A 23,234-nucleotide genomic window follows, 5' to 3' on the forward strand; every position below is an offset into this window, starting at 1 on the left:
GACCACGGCAGTGGCTTAGGTGTGAATGAACACGGGCACATAGCCTATAACAATGGACTTTTCCTCACTTCTTGTACAATTGAATGAAACGCAGGAACATATCCTTCTCTCGGTGTAAACTTGAACATATCCTTCTCTCGGTGTAATCTTCTTCAGAAGTAGAATTAAAGTGATACTTTGATACCTATAGCCTAGCATATTAGGCCTAAGCTGTCACACATTTGAACAGTTCTGTCGCCCAAATTAAATTCCAGATTGCTGAAACTAAGTGCAGCAACTTCCAAAGCACAAACAAGCGGTCTAGTAGCAAACCACAAAACAAGCACAGTAGCACAGCAGAGTCATATGATCATATCATAGGTAGGATAGGCCGACAGCATTCCCTTTTACTACTACATGCTTATATTCCAGCTCAAGGGTTCTTATCTCCAGAGCGAGCAGCAGACTCCATGGCCTCTCTGCAATCCACAAGGGTGAAATGCCTGAGTGAGAATAATTTCGCAGATTTCTAAGCTCAGTAGAAAGAGCTTCGATTTACATTTTTATCTTCCTCCTTGGACAATATACTAATTCAATAGGGTAACAAGTAGGTAAACTAGAAAATGCATTGTCATTACCCTATAGCCCTCTTGATTTCGTCGCTCCCAGGTTCACGTTTCAGTGCTTCTCGGAATGCATCAGCTGCTCCTTGGTAATCCTATACACATAAAAAATATAATGGGAGGGTGATGCAGGTGGAGAAACTGAATCAGACTGTTTGCGAGGCTAGATTTCCAATACCTCCATGAATGTTAGAGCTGTACCCTCACGGAACCATCCCTTGCACCAATCAGGCTGAAGCTTTCTGCAGTGTTGCGCATCTGACAAGGCTCTCTCCCATTCCCTCATCCGCAGCCAGCAAGCGCTCTGGTTGGAGAACATGGTGGCATCAGATGGGGTTATCTCAATCACCTACATTAACAACCAGCAAGCATGAACTCAGTCTCACAGCATCCTTCCATTAGTTTAACATATATCTTCTGAAGTAGGAAAATGACAGTTCAAAAATAGTCCTGATTTAAGCAAAGGTCAAGTCAAATATCTAGGAATAGTGAGTAACTACTTTACCATCGAACATCAACTATTCTTATGAATATATATTCTGGAAACTCAAATCAATCTAACTGACCCCACTTTAAGCAATACACGAGAACTTGCCCCTGCGTCGCTCTCCCAGGAGCGGCACGGGCGGAGCCTTTGCTCGCCGGCACAACCGCTCCCCTCCTGCCCTCCTCCCCTCGCTGCGGCCTGGGAGCGACGCCGGTTAAAGTCCAGCAGGCAGCGGCGGTGGTGGGGTCGTTTGACTCGCGTGCCCAGGCGGATATGGCCTACTGCCTTTCCTTGTGCGCGCGGTCTACGTTGGCTCCTCTGGAGGCTGGCGTGGCGGCCAGTGCTCGCGCGACCCGCAATCTGGGCGGCGGCCCAGAGCTTCACGGGTGAGGTGGCGGCGGTGAAGCAAGCGTGTTCGTGCAGGCGTGGTGATGGCTGCGGTGTTGGGCGCGGCGGGGCTCATATGTCGGTGGCTGCAGTGCTAGGCGCGACGGATCTGGGGTCCATTGCGCAGATCTAGCACCGGTGGATGGTGCTCCCGGATGCGGCTCTCGACGGATGACAGTGCTTCTATGCTCGGAGGTGCGACGGGAGGTGCGTGAACGCCGGGGCGGCGGCTCTGCAGGGATGGTGGCAGCAGTGGCAACGACTGTTGCAGTGGCGTGGAGCTCATTATGGCATGAGGTGATATGAGTTGATTCATGCGGTGGTGGCTGGCGGCAGGTGGTGGAGGTGTTCTCCGGCGGTCCGGACGCCCTCGGGTGCTCTATTTCTGCATATCTTGTCTGAGTGATGAGGAGCTCCGACGAAAGCATTGCTCTAACCGTGGTCAGGCCAGCGACGGCGGCGCCTACGTGCGTCATCTACCTTCTTGGAGGTGTCGTTGTGGAACTCCTTCGTCATGAGGGATTTGGCTCTCCAGATGAAAATCTTGGCTCCGGTTCTCCTAAGCGGGCGGCGGCGACGTCTATGTCATGACCTCCTTGGAGGCGTCATTTTTTAAGAGTTAGTTGTGGCCGTTTCGTGGGATCTTTCTACTGCCAGGTGTTGTGATTCTAACTCTGACAGTGATGTAGGCGTGTGTGTACGGAGAGGCTAGATCTCAGCTATTAGGAAGTTGTAAACACACGAGGATTACGAGTTCAGGCCCTTCTCGGAGGAAGTAACAGCCCTACGTCTCGGTGCCCGGAGGCGGTTGATTGGATTATGTGTGTATGAATAACAGGGGTGCGAACCCTTCATACTGAGGAGGGGGTGGCTTATATAGAGTTTGCCGGTCCTCTCTTGCCCTCAGTAATGCAGGGTTTAAGGTACATTTAAAGTTGGGCGTTACTGGTAACGCCCCTGATAAAGTGCCATAATGACCATAAAGACTACTTAATAGCCGATCGTTTGCCTGCGGAGTGACTTTAAGCCTCCTGGCAGTCGAGTGGTTGGCTTCATGGTCGAGTGATAGCTTCTTGGTCGAGTGTCTTGAACCCGTCGAGTGGGATACCTTCAAGTCGATGGAAAGGTGACTTCTTCTAGGGATGTCCTTGGGTAGGGCTCTTTTGGATAGGTCCGTGCCCCTACCCTAGGTACATAGCTTCATCATTAGCCCCCGAATGGATCGAGGTTAGAGTGGGGAAAGAGTTGGGTATCTTTCCGACTGGTTCTTCGGGCTACATAAGTGCCTTGTTTTGGGTCAATCGTCACGGATGGCGTCATCAACCTCTTTCAGTCGCCTTGATCCATTCCAGGCCTTTCCTCGAGTGAATTTCTTTACTTGTGACATACCGAGTGTCGGCGCGAGCGGGGTCTTCTGTTTTGACAAGTTGTTCTGCAGCCCGCGGATGTCGCGGGATTCGGATTTCGGGAAGCGCGCGGGACGGGAGCGGCCGCAGTAATCGAAAGCGATAAAGCGGAAGCTCCTCGATTGCCGCGCCACCTTTTCGCCACGTACTGCGCGCGCGTCTGCTGCGGGATTTGACTGGATAGCCTGGGCCTACCAGTCAGCCACTCGGGAGCGGCCTCTTATAAGTCGCCGGCTCGGGGTTTCCAAACAGTGTGCTTTCTTCTTCCTCTCTCCCTTCGCAAGTTCCTCCGCCACCTCCGCTCTCACCTTAGCGCCGCAGGCCCGTGCAAGATTTGCCGGCGACGATGGCGAAGGACAAGACATCCGCTCTGGAGCGCACGAAGAAGGCGGCGGCGCAGGGAAAGGGGAAGAGGTCTGCTCGGGGCGGATCCTCCTCAAGGTCTGCTCTACCCTGAGGCTGGACCCAGGGCGATTGGATGCCGTCGGTGATCCGGCAAGAAGATCTCGACGACATGGTCGAGGGGGGAGTCATTCCCCACGAAGCTGCGCGTCTCCCGGGGAGAGAGATCGAACCTCAACCCCGCGACGGTGAGTGCGTGCTCCTAGCCACCCATGTCGACCGCGGGTTTTCTCTGCCGCCCCACCATTTTTTCCGGAGCTTCCTGAACTTCTTCGGAGCGCAGCTCCACCACTTCACTCCCAACTCCATCGTATACCTTGCTGCTTTCATCTCCATGTGTGAGGGTTTCTTGGGTTGCCGCCCCCATTGGGGACTCTTCAAGCACATCTTTACCTGCCGTTCCCAATCGGTCAAGAAGGCCAAGTCGAGTGACGAAAGGACGCAGGTGATCCAGCTGTGCGGGGGCCTGGCGATCCAGACGAGGGGAAAGAGTTGTTTTCCATCTATCACTTTCCCGAAGTCGGTCCGCGGTTGGCAGGCGACCTGGTTCTACTGTCAAGACCAGGCGACCCCAGGACAGTCGACTGGTCTTCCCCCTTTCTCTCTCGACCGAGCTGAAAAACCTGCTTCTCTAAAAGTGACGCTGGAGGAAAAGGCCCAAGTCAAAGTGCTGGCTGGTCGAGTGGTTGAGCTTGTCCGTGAGGGCGTGACTGGTATGGACTTGCTGGAGGTCTTCCTCCGGAGGCGCATCCAACCGCTCCAGGCTCATGACCACCTAATGTGGCTGTACTCGGGTCTGGACGACACCACTCGGGTCCACCCGGAGGAGGTCATTGACGAGATGCTGGAGGGGTGGCTGTCGAGCATCACGGGGAACAAAGACAACCCCCGAGGAGCCAGGAGGGTTGTTCCATTCGACAACTCATATGAAGTGGATCAGGTCTGACTTTATGCTCCCGACTGAGATCTTGTTTTCTTCATTGGTCTTCTTTGAGTAGGTCGATTGACCTTCGTCTTGTCTATTGTTTTCCAGGCGACTACCGAGATGTACTCGACGCCCAACGGGGCACAGGAGCCAACTGAGGAAGGGGAGGCGAGCGGAGGTGAGAGTGGAGATGACCAAGGCGAGTGGGAGCCCGACGGTGAAGGAGAGGGAGACGACAACGTCGACTCCAGCGAAGAGGAGGAGGAGAAGGTTGAACCCCCCCGCCCGGAGGGGCGATCCAAGCTCACACACGATCCAGCGCGGGAACGTGGCAAGGCGACTGCTCCCGTTGGGCAGTCGTCGAAACGCCCTCGGGCCTCTTCTCCTACGCCGACTGGGAAGGCTCCCAAGCACCCACGCGCGACGCCGTCCAAGCCGCCCAAGGCTCTGCCCAAGATGAAGAAGGCTGTCCCTACCAGTTCCAGGTAATAACAAAACTTGCTTTCCTTTGTCGACCATGGATAGACCCTTGGTCGATTCATTGAGCCAACTGACTGACTTTCGAGATTTGCAGCGCTGCTACTTCTGAGATCTCCGCCAAGGACGACGACCAAGAGATGGAGGATGCTGTTACCTCCAACCCTGGTATGATTACTGACGTTCCTCTTTGAGTCGACTGAACATTTATTGCAACTTTGGTCGATTGAACGTTTTCCTTGTAGCTCCTCCTCATGTTATCGACCTCCCGGATGACGACGACAACGAACCGCTGAGAGTGAGGAGGAATAAGAGGGCGTCGGCTGACAGGACCCCCCAATCCGCTCCGGCGTCTGAGGCCGTAGCTCGGGATGGTGGTGACACCACTCGGGCTTCTGTGACTTTCGCCATTCCTCTGATGAGTGTGCGGCCCTCGACGTCGACTGCGGATCCGTCTTCACTTTTTGCCGCATACCCCGTCCCTGAGGACCAAGCGGCTGCTGCAAAAGAGGCTATACGCCAGGCGGGGATCATGATGGAGCAAGTGAAGGTGGCTCGGGAGGCCAGCCAAGCAGCTTACGACGCAAGTTCGGCTCTTCAGAGTAACGTCTAGGTCAGTCGACTCAACACTTGGTCTGTTCACGATATGCTGTTTGAAGAACCTCTTTTCCGAAGATCTTTGTATCTGTACACCCATTGGGTGTGTTTTACAGTGGGGGCACGCTGAGTGCACCCACTGGGTGTAGTCCCCGAGACTACGGTGGACTGCTGGCAGTCGACTGTAGTCTTTATATTGTGTTGCTATAGCTGTATTTCTTCACTCGGTCTGGTCAGGCCATGTCGAATGGGACTGTAGTCGACTTTTTTTTTACAGTGGGGGCACGCTGAGTGCACCCACTGGGTGTAGTCCCCGATACTACTGTCGAATGTTCTTGATTCGGCTGTAGTCTTAGAAACGTCATCATTGTCTCTTAGTTGCTCGGAAGCAACTTGTCTTGGACGTCTGTCGACTGATTTTTCTTTTTACAGAAATCTTGTGAACTTGTAGCTCGCTATACTGAGCTAGAGAATTAGCAGATCCAGCTCAACCTTAACTTGAAGCTTGCTCAGGAGAATTTGAAGAAGGCGCAGGAAGAAGCAAAAGGTATGGCTGGTGAGGTTCTCCATTCTTGACGAGTGGCTTTTCTTTCTTGTCTATTCTTGATGTTGATTTCACTCGACGCACCGCAGATAAACTGGAGGAAGCTCTGAAGAAGAAGGATCAAGATCTTGCAGAGGCACAGAAGGAGGTCTCGAACAAAGCGAGGCTTGCTGAAGAGAAACTGGCTTTGGTCGGAGCTCTTGAGCAGGAGAACTCCAGGCTGAAAGCTGCTCTCGAGGTAGCCAATCGAGAGGTCAGCCGACTGAAGAATGACAACGTGGCTCTTCACGACAAGGCGAGTGAGCTGGTGGGGAAGAGGAACGATCTGGAGGCTTATCTCGATGGACTCGCCAAGAAGCTGTTTGTCATGCTCGAAGGTAATTACTCCGACCTGACTGTCTTGCAGTTATCAAGCCTGTGTAGGGCCACTGTCTTACTCTTGAATCGTGTTTGCAGAATTCTGTCAGAACTTTGAAGAGGAGACCAGTCGAGTGGAGCCAGGCTTGGACCCTGCTAACTCCCTTGTGAAGGACGAGGCTGCAGTGAACGTGCTCCGTCTGGAGTCTCATATTGCCAGCGTGGTTGACTATCTGGCTCGGCTGAAAGTTGCGATGTCGCGGATCGACACATCGCTCTGGCCTGGGACGACGCTTCAGAACGACCTCGAGTCTCTGATGGCTCGACTGAATGAAGTCCCGGGTCGAGAGGCGGAATGGAAGAAATCTTCCGCTAGATGTGGTGCTGATGTCGCTCTGTCTCTGGTCCGCGTCCATTGCAAGGAGGCGTGAGAGGAAAAGCTGGCCGCCATCCAAGTTGCCAATACCAGGAAGCACAACTTTCAAGACTTCATGGAGACTTTCATCGCCGCTGCCACTCGTGTTGCAGACGGGATCGACTTGGACGAGTTCGTCGCCCCTTCCAGTCCTCCTCCTGAGGAATGAAAAACTTTTATGCTTCACTTTTTAAATTTGCCTCGGAATGCTGAGTGGATTTGTAACCGTTAAACTCTGCCGAGCCGAGGGCTCGAGTACTTTGATCTGAGGTCTGGGACCTTTAGGCTTTATCTGAACTTGATTTCTCGTTGAATATCTTCATGGTTTGATCCGTCGAGTGGAACTCGATCTTCACTCGGAATAACTTTGTATTTGTGGCGTAACTCCTTGCGGATTGGGTTGTGTCCTGTACTTAGGCGAGCGCTGGGCTGCAGCTAAGCCCCCGAGTGGGAGGTTTGCTCTCCACTCGGTAGGATTTTTAAACACTTAGGCGAGCACTGGGCTGCAGCTAAGCCCCCGAGTGGGAGTCTGGCTCGCCACTCGGTAGGATTTTTAAACACTTAGGGGAGCACTGGGCTGCAGCTAAGCCCCCTGAGTGAGAGGTTTGCTCTCACTTGGTAGAATTTTTGAACACTTAGGCAAGCACTGGGCTGCAGCTAAGCCCCCGAGTGGGAGGTTTGCTCGCCACTCGATAGGATTTTTAAACACTTAGGCGAGCACTGGGCTGCAGCTAAGCTCCCGAGTGGGAGGATTTCTCTCCACTCAGTAGGATTTTTTCAAACTTAGGCGAGTGCCTGACTGCAGCTAAGTCTCTAGGTGGGAGAACTTAGGCGAGTACTGGACTGCAGCTAAGCCCCCGAGTGGGAGGATTGCTCTCCACTCGGTAGGATTTTTTCAAACTTAGGCGAGTGCCTGACTGCAGCTAAGTCTCTAAGTGGGAGAACTTAGGCGAGTACTGGACTGCAGCTAAGCCCCCGAGTGGGAGGATTGCTCTCCACTCGGTAGGATTTTTTCAAAGTTAGGCGAGCACTGGGCTGCAGCTAAGCCCCCGAGTGGGAGAACTTAGTCGAGTACTGTACTGCAGCTAAGCCCCCGAGTGGGAGGTTTGCTCTCCACTCGGTAGGATTTTTTCAAACTTAGGCGAGTGCCTGACTGCAGCTAAGTCTCTAGGTGGGAGAACTTAGGAGAGTACTGGACTGCAGCTAAGCCCCCGAGTGGGAGGTTTGCTCGCCAGTCGGTAGGATTTTTAAACACTTAGGCGAGCACTGGGCTGCAGCTAAGCTCCCGAGTGGGAGGATTGCTCTCCACTCGGTAGGATTTTTTCAAACTTAGGCGAGTGCCTGACTGCAGCTAAGTCTCTAGGTGGGAGAACTTAGGCGAGTACTGGACTGCAGCTAAGACCCCCGAGTGGGAGGATTGCTCACCACTCGGTAGGATTTTTTCAAACTTAGGCGAGTGCCTGACTGCAGCTAAGTCTCTAGGTGGGAGAACTTAGGCGAGTACTGGACTGCAGCTAAGCCCCCCGAGTGGGAGGATTGCTCTCCACTCGGTAGGATTTTTTCAAACTTAGGCGAGTGCCTGACTGCAGCTAAGTCTCTAAGTGGGAGAACTTAGTCGAGTACTGGACTGCAGCTAAGCCCCCGAGTGGGAGGTTTGCTCTCCACTCGGTAGGATTTTTTCAAACTTAGGCGAGTGCCTGACTGCAGCTAAGTCTCTAAGTGGGAGAACTTAGGCGAGTACTGGACTGCAGCTAAGCCCCCGAGTGGGAGTCTGGCTCACCACTCGGTAGGATTTTTAAACACTTAGGCGAGCACTGGGCTGCAGCTAAGCCCCCGAGTGGGAGTCTGGCTCTCCACTCGGTAGGATTTTTGAACACTTAGGCAAGCACTGGGCTGCAGCTAAGCCCCCGAGTGGGAGTCTGGCTCTCCACTCGGTAGGATTTTTCAAACTTAGACGGAACGGATTCGCAGCTAAGTCACCCACTGGGGGATTTCGTATGCAAACAAAAGTGACAGCAATTATTGGAACACTCTTGTCTTTGGTAAAAATAAACTGCAGAAATTTTTTCTTATTACATCTCGTCCAAGGGAGAACTCAAGTGTAAAAGGGGCGGAGCGGTTCCGCATTCCAAGCTCGTGGCTCGTCGATCTGGCGATCAACATTGTAGAGGTGATATGCTCCATTGTGGAGGACTCTGGTGACGATGAAGGGGCCTTCCCAAGTAGGAGCAAGTTTGTGTGGTTTCTGCTGATCCACTCGGAGGACCAAATCTCCTTCTTGGAAGGCTCGGCTCTTCACATTTCGGGCATGGAATCGACGCAAGTCTTGCTGATAGATGGTCGATCTGATCATAGCCATTTCCCTCTCCTCCTCTAGGAGGTCGACTACGTCTTGCCGGGCTTGCTCTACTTCGTCTTCGTTATAAAGCTCGACTTTGGGGGCGTTGTGAAGTAGATCGCTCGGCAGGACAGTTTCGGCTCCATAAACCAGAAAGAATGGCGTTCTTCCAGTCGACCGGTTCGGGGTGGTCCTCAGTCCCCACAAAACTGACGGAAGCTCGTCGACCCAAGCGCCTGCTGCGTGATTGAGATCACGCATCAGTCGAGGCTTCAGTCCTTTGAGAATTAGACCATTTGCTCTTTCAGCTTGTCCATTCGACTGGGGATGCGCGACCGACGCGTAGTCGACTCGTGTGCCTTGAGAGGCGCAAAAAGCTCTGAACTTGTCTGAATCGAAGTTTGACCCATTGTCAGTGATGATGCTATGCGGGACCCCGTATCTGAATATCAACTCTCTGACGAAACTGATAGCAGTGCTAGCATCAAGATTTTTGATAGGCTTGGCTTCAATCCATTTGGTAAAGTTGTCGACTGCCACAAGCACATGTGTGAATCCGCTCCTGCCTGTTCTCAGTGGACCAACCATGTCCAGTCCCCAAACAGCGAAGGGCCAGACGAGTGGAATGGTCCTCAGAGCTGATGCTGGCTTGTGTGACATGTTGGAGTAGAACTGGCAGCCTTCACACTTGTCGACTATCTATTTCGCCATTTCGTTTGCCCTGGGCCAGAAAAAACCCGCTCGGTATGCTTTTGCCACAATGGTCCGAGAGGACGCATGGTGACCACAGGTCCCCGAGTGGATATCATCAAGGATCATCTGACCTTCTTCTGGCATTATGCATTTCTGACCGATTCCAGTTGCGCTTTCTCTATACAACTGTCCTTTTATGACTGTGAAAGCTTTAGATCGACGGACGATCTGTCGAGCCTCTTCTTCGTCCTTTGGAAGTTCTTCCCTCAAGATATACGCGATGTATGGTATCGTCCAGTCAGGAGTGATAGCCAAGACCTCCATGACTAGGTCGACCACAACAGGAATTTCGACTTCAGTCGGATCTGTGGCACTTTTCGGTTGCGGGGCTTCTTCTGTAAAAGGATCCTCCTGGACCGACGGCGAGCGGATGTGCTCCAAAAACACATTGTTGGGAATGGCTTCTCTCTTGGAGCCTATCTTTGCCAGATCATCAGCTGCTTGATTTTTCAGTCGGGGGATGTGATGAAGCTCTAACCCCTCGAATTTCTTTTCTAACTTTCTTACCGCGTTGCAGTAGCCAGTCATAGCTGGGCTTCTGACGTCCCACTCCTTCATCATCTGGTTGACCACCAAATCTGAGTCGCCATAGACCATGAGGCGCCGGACGCCGAGTGCAATGGCCATGCGCAACCCATACAAGAGTGCTTCATATTCTGCTTCATTATTGGAGGAATCGAAGTGAATCTGGAGAACGTATCTGAGCTTATCTCCTCGGGGGGAGACCAATACTACCCCAGCACCGGAACCATTCATCATCTTAGATCCATCGAAGAACATGGTCCAGTGCTCCGAGTGAACTTGAGTCGGAAGTTGCTGTTCAATCCACTCGGCGACGAAATCTGCAATTGCTTGAGACTTGATAGCCTTCTTTGCTTCAAACTTGATATCTAGGGGAAGGAGTTCAATCGCCCACTTCGCCACTTGACCAGTTGCATCTCTGTTGTGCAAAATCTCTGACAGCGGAGCGTCGCTGACGACTGTAATGGAATGGTCAGAGAAGTAGTGTGCAACCTTCTTCGTGGTCATGTAAATCCCATATACAAGCTTCTGGTAATGGGGATATCTTTGCTTCGAAGGAGTCAAAACTTCAGACACGTAATATACTGGGCGCTGAACTCTGAAAGCCTTTCCTTCTTCTTCCCGCTCGACCGTAAGTACTGTACTGACAACTTGTCCCATGGCCGCAATGTAAAGCAGCAGAGGCTCTTTACTGATTGGGGCAGCAAGCACCGGCTGGGTGGAGAGCAGAGCTTTGAGCTCTGCGAACGCTGCATCAGCTTCTGGAGTCCACTCGAACTTGTCAGACTTCTTTATCAGTCGGTAAAGAGGCAACGCCTTTTCACCGAGACGAGAAATGAATCGACTTAGATCGGCCAAGCAACCTGTAAGCTTCTGGACATCGTGTACACGCACAGGGCGCTTCATCCGGAGTATGGTGCCAACTTTCTCGGGATTGGCGTCGATTCCTCGTTCGGAAACGAGGAAACCGAGTAACTTTCCACCTGGAACTCCGAATGTGCACTTTGATGGATTGAGCTTGATATCATATCTCCTGAGGTTAGCAAAGGTTTCGGCAAGGTCAGTCAGTAGGTCGGAACCTTTCCGTGACTTAACCACAATATCATCCATGTATGCTTCTACGTTCCGACTGATCTGAGTGAGCAAACACTTCTGAATCATCCTCATGAACGTGGCTCCAGCATTCTTGAGGCTGAAGGGCATGGTGATGTAACAGAAGCACCCGAATGGGGTGATGAAAGCCGTTTTGATCTCGTCGGGTCCATACAGACGGATCTGATGGTACCCTGAATAAGCATCTAGAAAAGACAAACGCTCACACCCCGCGGTCGAGTCGACTACCTGGTCGATGCGGGAGAGAGGGAAATGATATTTCGGGCAGGCCCGATTGATATGTTTAAAGTCAATGCACATGCGAAGTGACTTGTCCTTCTTGGGGACCATGACAACATTGGCGAGCCACTCGGAGTGGTAAATCTCTCGGATGAACTCCGCTGCTAAGAGCCGAGCCACCTCCTCGCCAATAGCTTTCCTCTTCTGGACGGCGGACCGTCGAAGATGTTCTTTCACAGGCTTGAACTTCGGGTCGACTCGTAGACGGTGCTCAGCCAGCCCCCTGGGAACTCCAGGCATGTCAGAAGGCTTCCATGCGAAGATGTCCCAGTTCTCACGGAGGAACTGGATGAGCGCTTCTTCCTATTTGGAGTCGAGCGTCGTTGAGATGTGAGTCGGGGCAGCATCGGGGTCGGTCGGGTGAATGTGGGCTGGCTTTGTTTCACCGGACGACTGAAAAGCAGATTCTGAAGCAGGCTTCTTGGCTCGTAGCAATTCACTCGGATCAGCAGTCTTCTGGTACTCTTGCAGCTCAACAACTGCCATCTGAGCGTCAGCAATCTTTGAGCCTTTCTGAAAACACTCTTCTGCCTTCTTCCGATTGCCTATAACAGTGATCACACCTTTGGGACCAGGCATCTTCAATTTGAGATACACATAACATGGTCGAGCCATGAAGCGTGCGTAAGCTGGCCTGCCCAAAATGGCATGATAAGCACTTTGGAAGTCCACAACCTCGAATGTCAACTTTTCCTTGCGGTAATTCTTTGAATCACCGAAAACCACATCAAGAGCGATCTGGCCGAGTGATTCGGCTTTCTTCCCAGGAATGACTCCGTGGAAGCTCATGTTACTGGTACTGAGCCTGGACATCGGAATGCCCATTCCTTTCAATGTTTCAGCATACAATATGTTCAGGCCACTGCCACCATCCATCAGGACTTTGGTCAGTCGAGTGCCTTCGACAACTGGGTCGACCACCAAAGCTTGCCTCCCAGGGGTGGCAATGTGCGTAGGGTGATCAGACTGGTCGAATGTGATGGCAGTCTGAGACCACTTCAGATAACTGGGTGTTGCCGGAGCAACCATATTCACCTCACGGTTAATGACTTTCAGTCGACTTTTGCTTTCGACATCAGCAAAAATCATCAGGGTGGAATTGATTTGGGGGTATCCATCGTCACTATCTTCCTTGTCCTCAACTCCGTCCGACTCTTTTTCCTTATCTTTGGACTGTTTGCCCTGAAACTGCTGGATCAGGAGCCGGCACTGTCGAGTGGTATGCTTTGGGTAAATAAAATTACCCTCTTCCGCTTCTTGGTGTGGATGTGACATGGCAGATCCAAAACATCATTTCCATCTTGATCCTTGACTTTCTTGGGCTTCCAGGGGCCTTTGGGTTTTCCCTTGAAATTTCCCTGGGTTACGGCCAGGGCCTCCCCAGGGGCGGCTGGCTCGGACTTCCGCTTCTGTTTCCGACTGGAGTTTCCTCCGGTTTCTTGGGCGACTGCCTTGTGCTTGCCACTCCGGAGTCGATCTTTGTCTTCACCATTAGCGTATTTGGTGGCAATCTCCATCATCCGGTTCAGAGACATCTCTCCAGTTCGACCGAACTTCAGATTCAATTCTCTGTATTTAACGCCTTCTTTAAAGGCACAAACTGCTTGATGGTCAGGCACATTCTCAACTGTGTGATGCAACGTGATCCACCTCTGGATGTAATCCCTCAGAGTTTCATTCGGTTTCTGTACGCAAGAACGCAATTCTGTAAGGCCTGCGGGTCGCTTGCATGTTCCCTCAAAGGTTGTGACAAACACTCGGGAGAGGTCCTCCCAAGTGTAGATGCTGCTGGGTGCCAACTGATTTAGCCACGCTCTGGCTGAGCCCTCTAACATGAGAGGCAAATGCTTCATGGCCACCTCATCATTGCCACCGCCAATCTGTACAGCCACTCGGTAATCTTCGAGCCAAGAGTCAGGCTTAGACTCACCGGTGAACTTGCTGACTCCAGTCGCCAACCTGAAGTTGGGAGGAATCACTGCGGCTCTGATGGCTCGACTGAAACACTCTGGCCCCGAAACATGTACTCTGCTGCTGGCAGGTGCATCTTTGTTGTGGCCTTCCCGATGAGCTCTGTTCCTGTCAACCAAACCTTGAACGAGGATAGATCTCGCGTCAAAGCCTGGGTCCCTGGGGTCGACTGGAATCCTCTGCCCAACACTATGAGGGCGCCTGTCATCTCGATGTCGAGGCGCATATGACCCACTCCTCGGGGGAGGGGTTGGCACTCGACGTCGATCATCACGATCGGATCGGTGATCATACTGCTCATTCCTTCTGTACTGATCATGCCGGTCACCACGTCCCTCACGCCTCGGGGGCGATCTCGGGCTATGAGCCGACTGGACTGTATCTGTTGCGACGGATCGACTGTGGATCCTTTTCCGCGACTGAGAAACAGCGGAATTCTGGTTTCCCGCCGCCCGGAGCAACGCTTTGATCTGCAACAAGCCCCTGCCAGCCTCCGACTTGGAGGGCTGAATCGATTCTGCTATACGGGCCGCGGCGGCCAAATTCTGAACTGGGGTTCGGTATACCTGCGTCGGCGGGAAGAGCTGCCGTCGACTAGACTCGGGAGCCCGCTGACGCGCTTGCTCGTCGAGTGCTCGCTGGAGATTCTCCAGTCGAGTGCGCTCGGCCAAGTTAGCCAAGCGCGCGTCCTCCAAGGCCCGGGCCTCGGGGGTCTCTCCGACGATAGGAGTGTGGAGTGCGTCCATGTTCCGGCGGCGAAGCTCCTCTCGCTGTGATGACGAGGGAGGTTCGGGGAGATACTCATCGTGGGGATGCGACGGGTCGCCCCCACCCGCTCCATCAGCGCGAGGGAAACCGGGAGGACTGTGCGTTCCATCGACCGCGAGAACCTCAGCCGCTGGGTCGCTGCTGTCGCACTCGGATGCGGTCTCCGCGGAGCCAGTCGAACAGGCCGCAGAGGGATTCATCGGGCTCGATTGCCGCGACTTGTGGGGTGGCCGACTGGCGAGCCACGGCATGCCTCACCCACCTCTGAAGTCTCGACCGACCGGAGCGCTTGCGCCGGTGGGAGACAGAGCGGGGAGACGACACGGGGGCCGACCGATACTGGGTCGACGGCTGCCGCAGGAGGACGCCACGAACGCATGCGCGGAAGTGCGTCGCACCGCGGACGGGGAGCGCGTCGATGTCGAGTGGTGCCTCCTGAAGCCAGGCGGAGTCGTCGGTGATGAACGTGAGCGCGCCGAGGCGGATCTCGCGGCCCTACACCAAAACTCCGCACGAAACCATGATCAAAGGGATCGGAAAAATCGCAACTTCTCCAATCAGGCGCTACGATTCCGGCCCCACGGTGGGCGCCAACTGTCGTGGTTCTAACTCTGACAGTGATGTAGGGAGGTGTGTATGGAGAGGCTAGATCTCAGCTATTGGGAAGTTGTAAACACACGAGGATTACGAGTTCAGGCCCTTCTCGGAGGAAGTAACAGCCCTACGTCTCGGTGCCTGGAGGCGGTCGATTGGATTATGTGTGTATGAATAACAGGGGTGCGAACCCTTCATACTGAGAAGGGGGGTGGCTTATATAGAGTTCGCCAGTCCTCTCCTGCCCTCAGTAATGCAGGGTTTAAGGTACATTTAAGGTTGGGCGTTATTGGTAACGCCCTTGATAAAGTGCCATAATGACCATAAAGACTACTTAATAGCCAATCGTTTGCCTGCGGAGTGACTTTAAGCCTCCTGGCAGTCGAGTGGTTGGCTTCATGGTCGAGTGATAGCTTCTTGGTCGAGTGTCTTGAACCCGTCGAGTCGGATACCTTCAAGTCGATGGAAAGGTGACTTCTTCTAGGGATGTCCTTGGGTAGGGCTCTTTTGGACAGGTCCGTGCCCCTACCCTAGGTACATAGCTTCATCACCAGGGTCAGTGGATGCCAGGGGAGCGGCTCCGGGATTCTGTGCCGAAACAGCGGTCTCGGGATGCAGTGCGGGGACGACTCCATGAGGAAGGGCAGCTACTCAACATGGCTTGGGTGGCGATCTTGAGCCGAGAGGGTGACAAGGTCTTCGGCTCGGTCTATGCATTCCTGTAGGGACGGTTGGACGATATGTCAGGGCGGCGGCCCGAAATTGGTACGGCGGCCGTGGTCTGCAAGTAGTCATCCTGTACAATGTGGGTTGCGGCTAGCTGGGTCATGCGGCTTTGTAGCTCATGGGTGAGCGGTGGGACGTCGGGGCAACGGCCCCGGAAGGTGGTGTTGGTTGATTGCGCAGGGCACAATGGAGTGATGGATGTCGGGGCGGCGGCTCCGAGATTTGGCTCTTTTTGTACTCTCTTTTGGTATGATTGAATCTTGTAAACGCTGTCATAATTAATTGAGCGCTCTGTGCATCAATCGATGCAGGGGCCGGGGGTGTTACCCCCTAAAAAAATAGTCCTGATTTAAGCAAAGGCAAGATCAAATATTTAGTGTGAACATTTAGTCACGATATGGAATGCACATTAGTTACTTTTCCTTCCACCTTATGTGAGGAAGCCATCCTTCTACAAATATTCCAAAAAAAAACCAACTAATCTGTGAACAATTCATTGTTCTGATAACTAGTAATATAGTATGGCTGCAAGAATAACTTAAGTCATCACAATTTCTGCTGTGCATCTGATGTATCAGAATTCACCTGTCCAAAGAAGTACAGTGCGGCATGGTAGTCCTCCTTTGCAAATGCCGCCCTCCCTCGTGACTTCAAAGCAGTTATCTTTCCTTCCACATGAACTGGATCCTGAAGACAGTGGCACAGCCACAGCAAATATCAAATTCAATCAGCACCAGTATTGCAGTTGGTAAGTGTAAATAAAAATCTCTTTGGCCTAAATTCCTTAGTTTAGAATCACTAATATTTATTTCCACTTCAGATTGACAAATTCCAGAAGGGGAAGTGATGTGCAACAAACATAACAAAAAATTGTTCTGAATCCTTGCTGTTAAATAAAATTAGCAAGTTGAACCTCCCAAATGTGAGGGCATTATTTTAAATTTGTTGAATGGTACCAAGAAATAAATATATAGTTTTATGAAAATTTGGATTATGCAGTATGAGACTTAATACAACCATTGTAGCCCTTATGCTTTTAGAATATACTCTCTATTTTGATCTACAGGTTGTTATATATTTAGGCACACTTCCCAAATCTACTGATTTCATACTTATAATAAAAATAGATTAGATTACGAGCCCAATGTTTGCCTTTTGTGAGAATTTCAAATTTATCTCCATTTTTATCTTATTATACTTTTGCGATGTAATTGATATATGTGAGAATTCCTAGATTATGGTAGATTAACAGGCTCATAAATAGTTAATCAATAAAAACAGGCAACTTGTGATTTCTAATAAAGTTATACCTGTGTGTACATTTCAAACTTTTCTCTTATAAAATTAAGACAAGGTGAATAGTCCATCGTTGATCAATCTTGATCTTAGCTTCAACTTCTAATAAGGCACGGGGGGCACGGAATTGCGGATCAACTCTAGCATGTAGTTAGATACCTTTTGTGTTAGCCCATGTTTTTGGTGTGAATCCTAGCAATTGGGACCATTTCATAAAGAATAAGGTTTCCTGCCTTCATCACTCTGCATTGGTCCACCATAAGGACCAATTGGTTCTCACAACTTGTGTATTTTTTTGTAGTTTAGTGACGGAGCATTTGTTTGGCAGCCTGAGTTTTAACGGGATCTTAGGGACCCAATCCTTGAGATGGGAGGCTCATGTGGCTTTTCAATCAAGGCAGGTTAGCCTAGCTCTTGCGGGCTTTATCTTCTATAGTTTAATCACCAGAGATATGGACAAATACCAAGATGAGTAGGAAGAATCTAGTGACATTGACTTCAAGCGACCTTGATGCAGCATTCAGTTTAACCGAAGACATTTGTTTTTTCCATTTGCATTAGTTTGTTTCGGTAAAAAAAATTGTGTAGGCACTGCTCTTAGAATCATGTCATTTCTGTAGGTTTACATTTTATGTACATATGTCAAGAGGAATATTAAAAATTATAGTATTTTCATGCCAACTATTTTTTATTTCATTTTAGCAATGTGGAATGTTTATATATTTTAATAGGAAGAGTTAAACAAGTCTGGTTTTACGTTTTATTGGATGACAAGTATTAATGAATAAAGATACGATACACTATTCTTTAGTATAGTACTGAGGCTGAATCATTTTAGAAAAAGAACAAGAGGTGCATGCAAACTGAGGATAATATTGTAAGAAATAGCTTTCCTAACCTTTTACCCTAGTACGTTAATAATACTAACTTTTCTTTTTTATAGTCATTGATATATATGTACAAATCCGAGAAATACTTTCAAGCTGATGATGTGCTGAACATATCCCAGTGTAGTTCTGTTGGACATAAATAACTTGATATGAATATGCAGCCAATACCATGCGTGTGTTGTCATCTATAAATATAGCTCCTAGGTCATATTTGACACAGGTGACAGAGACATCCATTAATTACAGAGATCGAGACATTAAATAATTCTGATAATGTGGTGCTTGTTGAACCCTTTATTGTGTTTTTAATCTCTAGTACTAAAAGGCTGGTTGGTGTTTGTACGTCCTCAACTGTGGTTTCCCCCTCCCCCTTCCCCCCTGCATTCAGATAATCTAAACCAAACTGGTGCTTTCCTTTCCTTTCCTTGTCCTACTTGAAACCATGGTCTGCATTAACTCAATCAAATCTTAACAAAACCATGTCTTGTATTAACTCAATCAAATCAATAAAATCTTACCAAAACTCAAATTAAAAAAAAATCTTACCTTTCTTTACCCATATCCAAATCAAACCAAATCTTATCAAAATCTCAACTGAATCAAAACTTTCATTGCATTCACCTCATACTCGAATAAAAGTAAATCTGACCAAAATCTAGAATATGGTAGGTGTAAGATATGTCAGATACGTTTAGTGTTGAACCACTAGAATTTGTATGTCACTTTGCAACAAACAGGCAATTAGCTAGTATATAACAGATGTCATGTCCAATTTGATTAAATAATTCTATTAATGTATAAAATTCCCTTGTTGTAATACCTTCCTTGCTGAGTTTAACTGCTTAACAATGACAGTATGGTTTTTACTATTAGTTGAATTTATCAAGAAAGCAGGTTTGTAGAGTGAACAAACACATGGACGTGCCACACACACACACACACACACACATGGACGTGGAAAACAGAAAGGACCAAGGATACAGTGATGAAGGGATACTATTCAAGGGCACAACCAAAGCTCACGAGTTTGCACTCAAACTTATGGGTTCGTTTTTTAGAACCATGAACTATCACTGACAACATACGTAAGTAATTGTTGTGCTCTGAATAGAAAAAAACTACAAGTTATTTATACTTCAATGTTTTTTTAGAAAAGGAGGATGACCCCCGGCCTCTGCATCTGGCCGATGCATGCGGCCACTTTATTAATTATTCACATAAGACCTTACAAAGTTATTTATACTTCAATGTAGTAAGAAAACTTATGCAAGCCCGAAGCTAGATATATATGTTAGTTATTTGTGCATGCATATAACCTGACAGCTTATAAGTGGAGATTCCATCGTTCTAATTATCCCATCAACAGTCCAATATGGCAGAGATGGAACATAATTCGTGTTGGAAAACAGAATTTCGACAAGGTCACGTCGACCGCCCTTTGCTGCTAACTTGATTGGAATTTCCCCACCCTATATTACAACAAAAGGACAGGGAGATATAATATAATCCAGCATGAATAGAAGGGATCATAACACTACGTACATCCCAATTAAAAAGAATAGAAAACATTGTGAAAATAGAAAGAGATATTCCTACGTTACATCCCAATTAAAGGCAGTATAAGGTATTGTCAAATGAATAGAACAAACTAATCGATAGTAAAACAACATCATCTTATGTTCTTGTCAGCAAGGTCAAGTAGTACAAATCACCCTACAGTGGCATAGATAAACCGTCAACAGTAGATCTAATCAGTAGTTCAGTACTACTAATCATGTGGTATGATACTTCATTATGCCAAACCATGGCACAGATACCTATATATCACTACAGCTGCAAACCAAAACATATGCACAATTCAAATTAATCATTATCTTGGGCTTCAAACTTTGAAATGTGAATTTTTCAAAATCAGGCTCCATGGAGCCCAAGATCCAAAAGCAATTTCCACAGTATTATACCATTTGAGCCTCAAGTAATTCTGGACAGAGGAAGTAGTACTTTAAATTGACAACTTAATTTATACAAAGCTCTTCTCTCTATCTCGGCCTTTGGTTCAGATAACCACTCAAGACTCAGCCATGGGATATGCAAGAGGCTAGATTACACATAAGTTACCCAATACAGAAAAGCAAACAAACATAAGAGTCGCACTAACCTCGGCGGGAATATTAGGGTCTGCCCCAGCCTCAAGCAAGAACTTGACAATATCTGTCCAGCCAGCTTTCACTGCATATGTTAGAGGAGTCGGCCCGCGATAAGAGTTACCGTCGGCATCAGCACCAGCCTATTATTTTCCAAATGCATAACCGAAAGTAAGCAAATGTTAACGCAGTAAACTATATGCATGAGACTGTAAGATCAACCAAAGTAGCAAGACTCTGCTTTGCCGGCCTGCATTATCTATATTAGTACTGAAGTTTGGACAGGGACAAAGAAATACTCAAGTTAAGGTGTGAATGAGTTACTGGACCTCAATCAGTAGCCTCATGCATTTGAGGGACTTCTCACAGCATGCCAGCATGAGTGGTGTTACATTATCATCCATAATTACGTCGGGCTGTTTTTCCGAATGAGGGGAAAAACCAGTCAGATCTCAGATGGCAGAATTAATAATAATTAAAAGAAACTGCCTACCAAGAGAATTCTGCCGCAAGATTCGGAAATATGCATGAAATTCGGTTATTCTGATTACTGAGTTGAGAAACATACATCAGCACTATGCTCCAGCAGAATCTTCAAAGCCTGATGCTGGCCCATCGAAGCAGCCGCGTGCAATGGCGTGCCAGCAAAAACGCTGAGCATAATGTCTACGGGAATTCCCTGGGACAGCAACAGCTCTAAAGGCACGCATAGCCCTGGTGTGGTGGCGCAACAGATTACGATCAGAAGTAGGAGTAGATCTTTTGCAGGTAAGATAAGATCTTCCTCGAATATCTTAGACTGAAGACTAGAATGAGGCAAAATCACCTCTGCCAGCTGCAATGTGCAGCATCGTCAAGCCTTGGGCAGTCGCCTTTTTCGGGTTAGCGCCATGATCGATAAGGTACTTCATAATCTGTGCGTTCCGGCGTATAGAGCGCAGTTCAAAGGTGTCTTACCCAAAGTTTCAAATCGCGGGCAAAGTCATTTCGCCGCTGGCTTGGCCAGCCGCTACAGCCGCTATAGCCCGCAATAGCGGCCGCTAAGCACTTTCGCGGGAACAGTGTATGTGCTTGTCATTCTGAAGTCTCAAGTAGTACATGTGCATATTTGTCTCAGAAAACAGAGGATTTTCACTAAAAAACAAGGGATTTTCAGTAGAAAACATGTATAAATTCAGAAAACAAGTGTTCACAAATCGGCTGCAGTCTAGGTCTACTAGCTGTTCTGCTACTAAACCAAATGGCAAACGAGTGAATGAAGGACAGAGAGGATTGGAGGACTCATAGACGTCGTTTTGCAGAAGTCCTTCGTCGCCGGTCGCAGCCTTCCTGACCGTGGTGTGAAGCTATGGGGCGGAACGTGGTCGCAGCCCACTATTGCAGAAACTGCCCGGAGACTTGGGCGTCGCCTTGCCGTCACTGCTTCCGGTCAAGCAACGGCCGGCCTGCCGAGCGCACCTGTGAGTAACCGCGCAGCCGCCACAATGTTTTCGGTGGAGGGAAGGAAAGGAACGGGAAGAGAGGGAGACGATGCTAGGTTTCTGGAAGAGCTCCTCTGGCTTATCGGGGCAAAATTTGGGCCGAGCCCTTTTTGGGCCTCTCTTTCGGCCTGTCCCAGCTAAATTGCAGCAACAGCGAAGGGATTTAGCGCCATTTCGCGCAGCGATCGCGTGATTACCGCAGATCGCGTTTTTTCAACGATAGCATCGCGGGGAGGCTCCCAGCCAGCGATTGCGCCGCGATCGCTCGAGTTTCGCCCGCGATTTAAAACTTTGGTCTTACCTGCAAGAAAAGAAAAGAGATGAAATGAGATCCGATAATACTGACATGCACAGACAAACATGTTACCAATCTGCCATGCATCCATCGATAGCACCAACTCTCACAGCACGCACCTGTGGTGGTCGCTGAGGTGACACCAAGCCCTACTTCCTCTATCAAGAACTTGCAGCACTCCAGGCAACCCTTGTCGGCAGCCAGATGCAGCGCGCTAGCCCCTTCCACGTCCTTGGCTCCTCGCAAGTCCGTCCGCTCCGCCATTTCTATCAAGGAGAGCGTTATTGTAAGCAGAGAGAGAGAGAGAGAGAGAGAGAGAGAGAGAGAGAGATGCAGTTACCCTTGAGGGTGCGCAGGTCGCCATCGCGGGCGGCTTGGAGGGCGATGTGGTTCTGGACATGGACGCGGGAAGAGGAAGAGGCCATGGTGGAGGCAGAACTTGGGTGGACGGGTGAGTGTTGTGTGGAGTTTGAAGTTGGGATGGGGGAAGGGAACATAATAACTTGAAGAAGAGGAAGAGACGTCAAGGAAGTGATAGAGTGGGGGGTTAATGAAGGGTAATAGTTGAGGTGCCAGCCGATATTAATGAAATGTTCGTTATCGGTTTACCCAACGCGGAGATTTTTGACTTTGTCATTCCTTGTTTGCACAGTATCCTAGGCTTTGGGATGTTTTCCAATGATATCGCCAGAGTAATAATGCTTAAACATCTTACAAACAGGGCTTCTTGTTTTATAGGATTTGAAAAACCAAACTAGTACTTACTTCACGTTGAAAAGATGTCGTGTGCATAACAACACTATTTGAAAACTTAGAGCATGCTTGGATCCAAGGGACTATATTTAGTCTAACTAAAAATAGTCTTTTTTAGAGGCTAAAGTTGCAAGCACCTCTGACTAAAGAGAGGCTAGGACTATTCTTGAGGCTAAAAAATTTTAGTCATAGAGGGTGCTTGGATCCAAGGGACTATTTTTAGTATGACTAAAAATAGTCTCTTTTAGAGGCTAAAGTTTCAAGCACCCCTGACTAAAGAGAGGCTAGGACTAGTCTTGAGGCTAAAATTTTTTAGTCAAAGGAAACCTACTAAAATATGTATTAGCCCTCTCTCTCCTCATTTAATTCCTCTCCTTTAACACATGCGAGTTCTGGATTGGAGGGTTTGGAGGATAATAAATGCTCAATAACTTGATTTTAGTCTCTTTAGTATTTAGATCCAAGTATCGGTGAGGCTAGAAAGTTTTAGTCCCACTACTTTTAGTCATGGCACTAAAATGTATCCAAGCACCCTCATAGGAAATCTACTAAAATATGTATTAGCCCTCTCTCTCCTCATTTAATTCCTCTCCTTGAACACATGCGAGTTTTGGATTGGAGGGTTTGAAGGATAATAAATGCTCAATAACTTGATTGTAGTCTCTTTAGTATTTGGATCCAAGCATGGGTGAGGCTAACAAGTTTTAGTCCC

The 23,234-nt window shown here is 49.2% G+C and overlaps 1 protein-coding gene across 1 annotated transcript; it reads right to left on the reverse strand.

The window, feature by feature from the left end:
* Nucleotides 1-412: 412 nt before the first annotated feature.
* LOC125531727 (uncharacterized) lies at nucleotides 413-22,194 on the reverse strand. The gene is made up of 11 exons (XM_087524377.1): nucleotides 22,110-22,194; nucleotides 21,880-22,035; nucleotides 20,820-20,945; nucleotides 20,562-20,707; nucleotides 20,323-20,409; nucleotides 20,008-20,136; nucleotides 19,166-19,318; nucleotides 16,249-16,350; nucleotides 781-951; nucleotides 618-697; nucleotides 413-458 (listed from the first exon to the last, which is right to left on the reverse strand). Exons 1-11 carry the CDS (start codon nucleotides 22,192-22,194, stop codon nucleotides 413-415), a joined length of 1,281 nt encoding a protein of 426 aa, XP_087380503.1.
* Between the last annotated feature and the right edge of the window lie 1,040 nt (nucleotides 22,195-23,234).

The sequence above is a fragment of the Triticum urartu genome, chromosome 5A, assembly GCF_056163025.1.
Source record: "Triticum urartu cultivar PI428250 chromosome 5A, HENAU_Tu73, whole genome shotgun sequence".
In the NCBI taxonomy this organism is placed as follows: domain Eukaryota; kingdom Viridiplantae; phylum Streptophyta; class Magnoliopsida; order Poales; family Poaceae; genus Triticum; species Triticum urartu.

Excerpts from the sequence above, each read along its gene's own strand:
- LOC125531727 (XM_087524377.1), bottom strand. The coding sequence starts at position 22,194 with ATGGCCTCTTCCTCTTCCCGCGTCCATGTCCAGAACCACATCGCCCTC. Across the intron at positions 20,708-20,819 it reads GCACATTGCAGCTGGCAGAG|GGCTATGCGTGCCTTTAGAG; the intron begins GTGATTTTGCCT and ends CCACCACACCAG. Across the intron at positions 952-16,248 it reads CACTGTACTTCTTTGGACAG|GTGATTGAGATAACCCCATC; the intron begins GTGAATTCTGAT and ends TTGTTAATGTAG.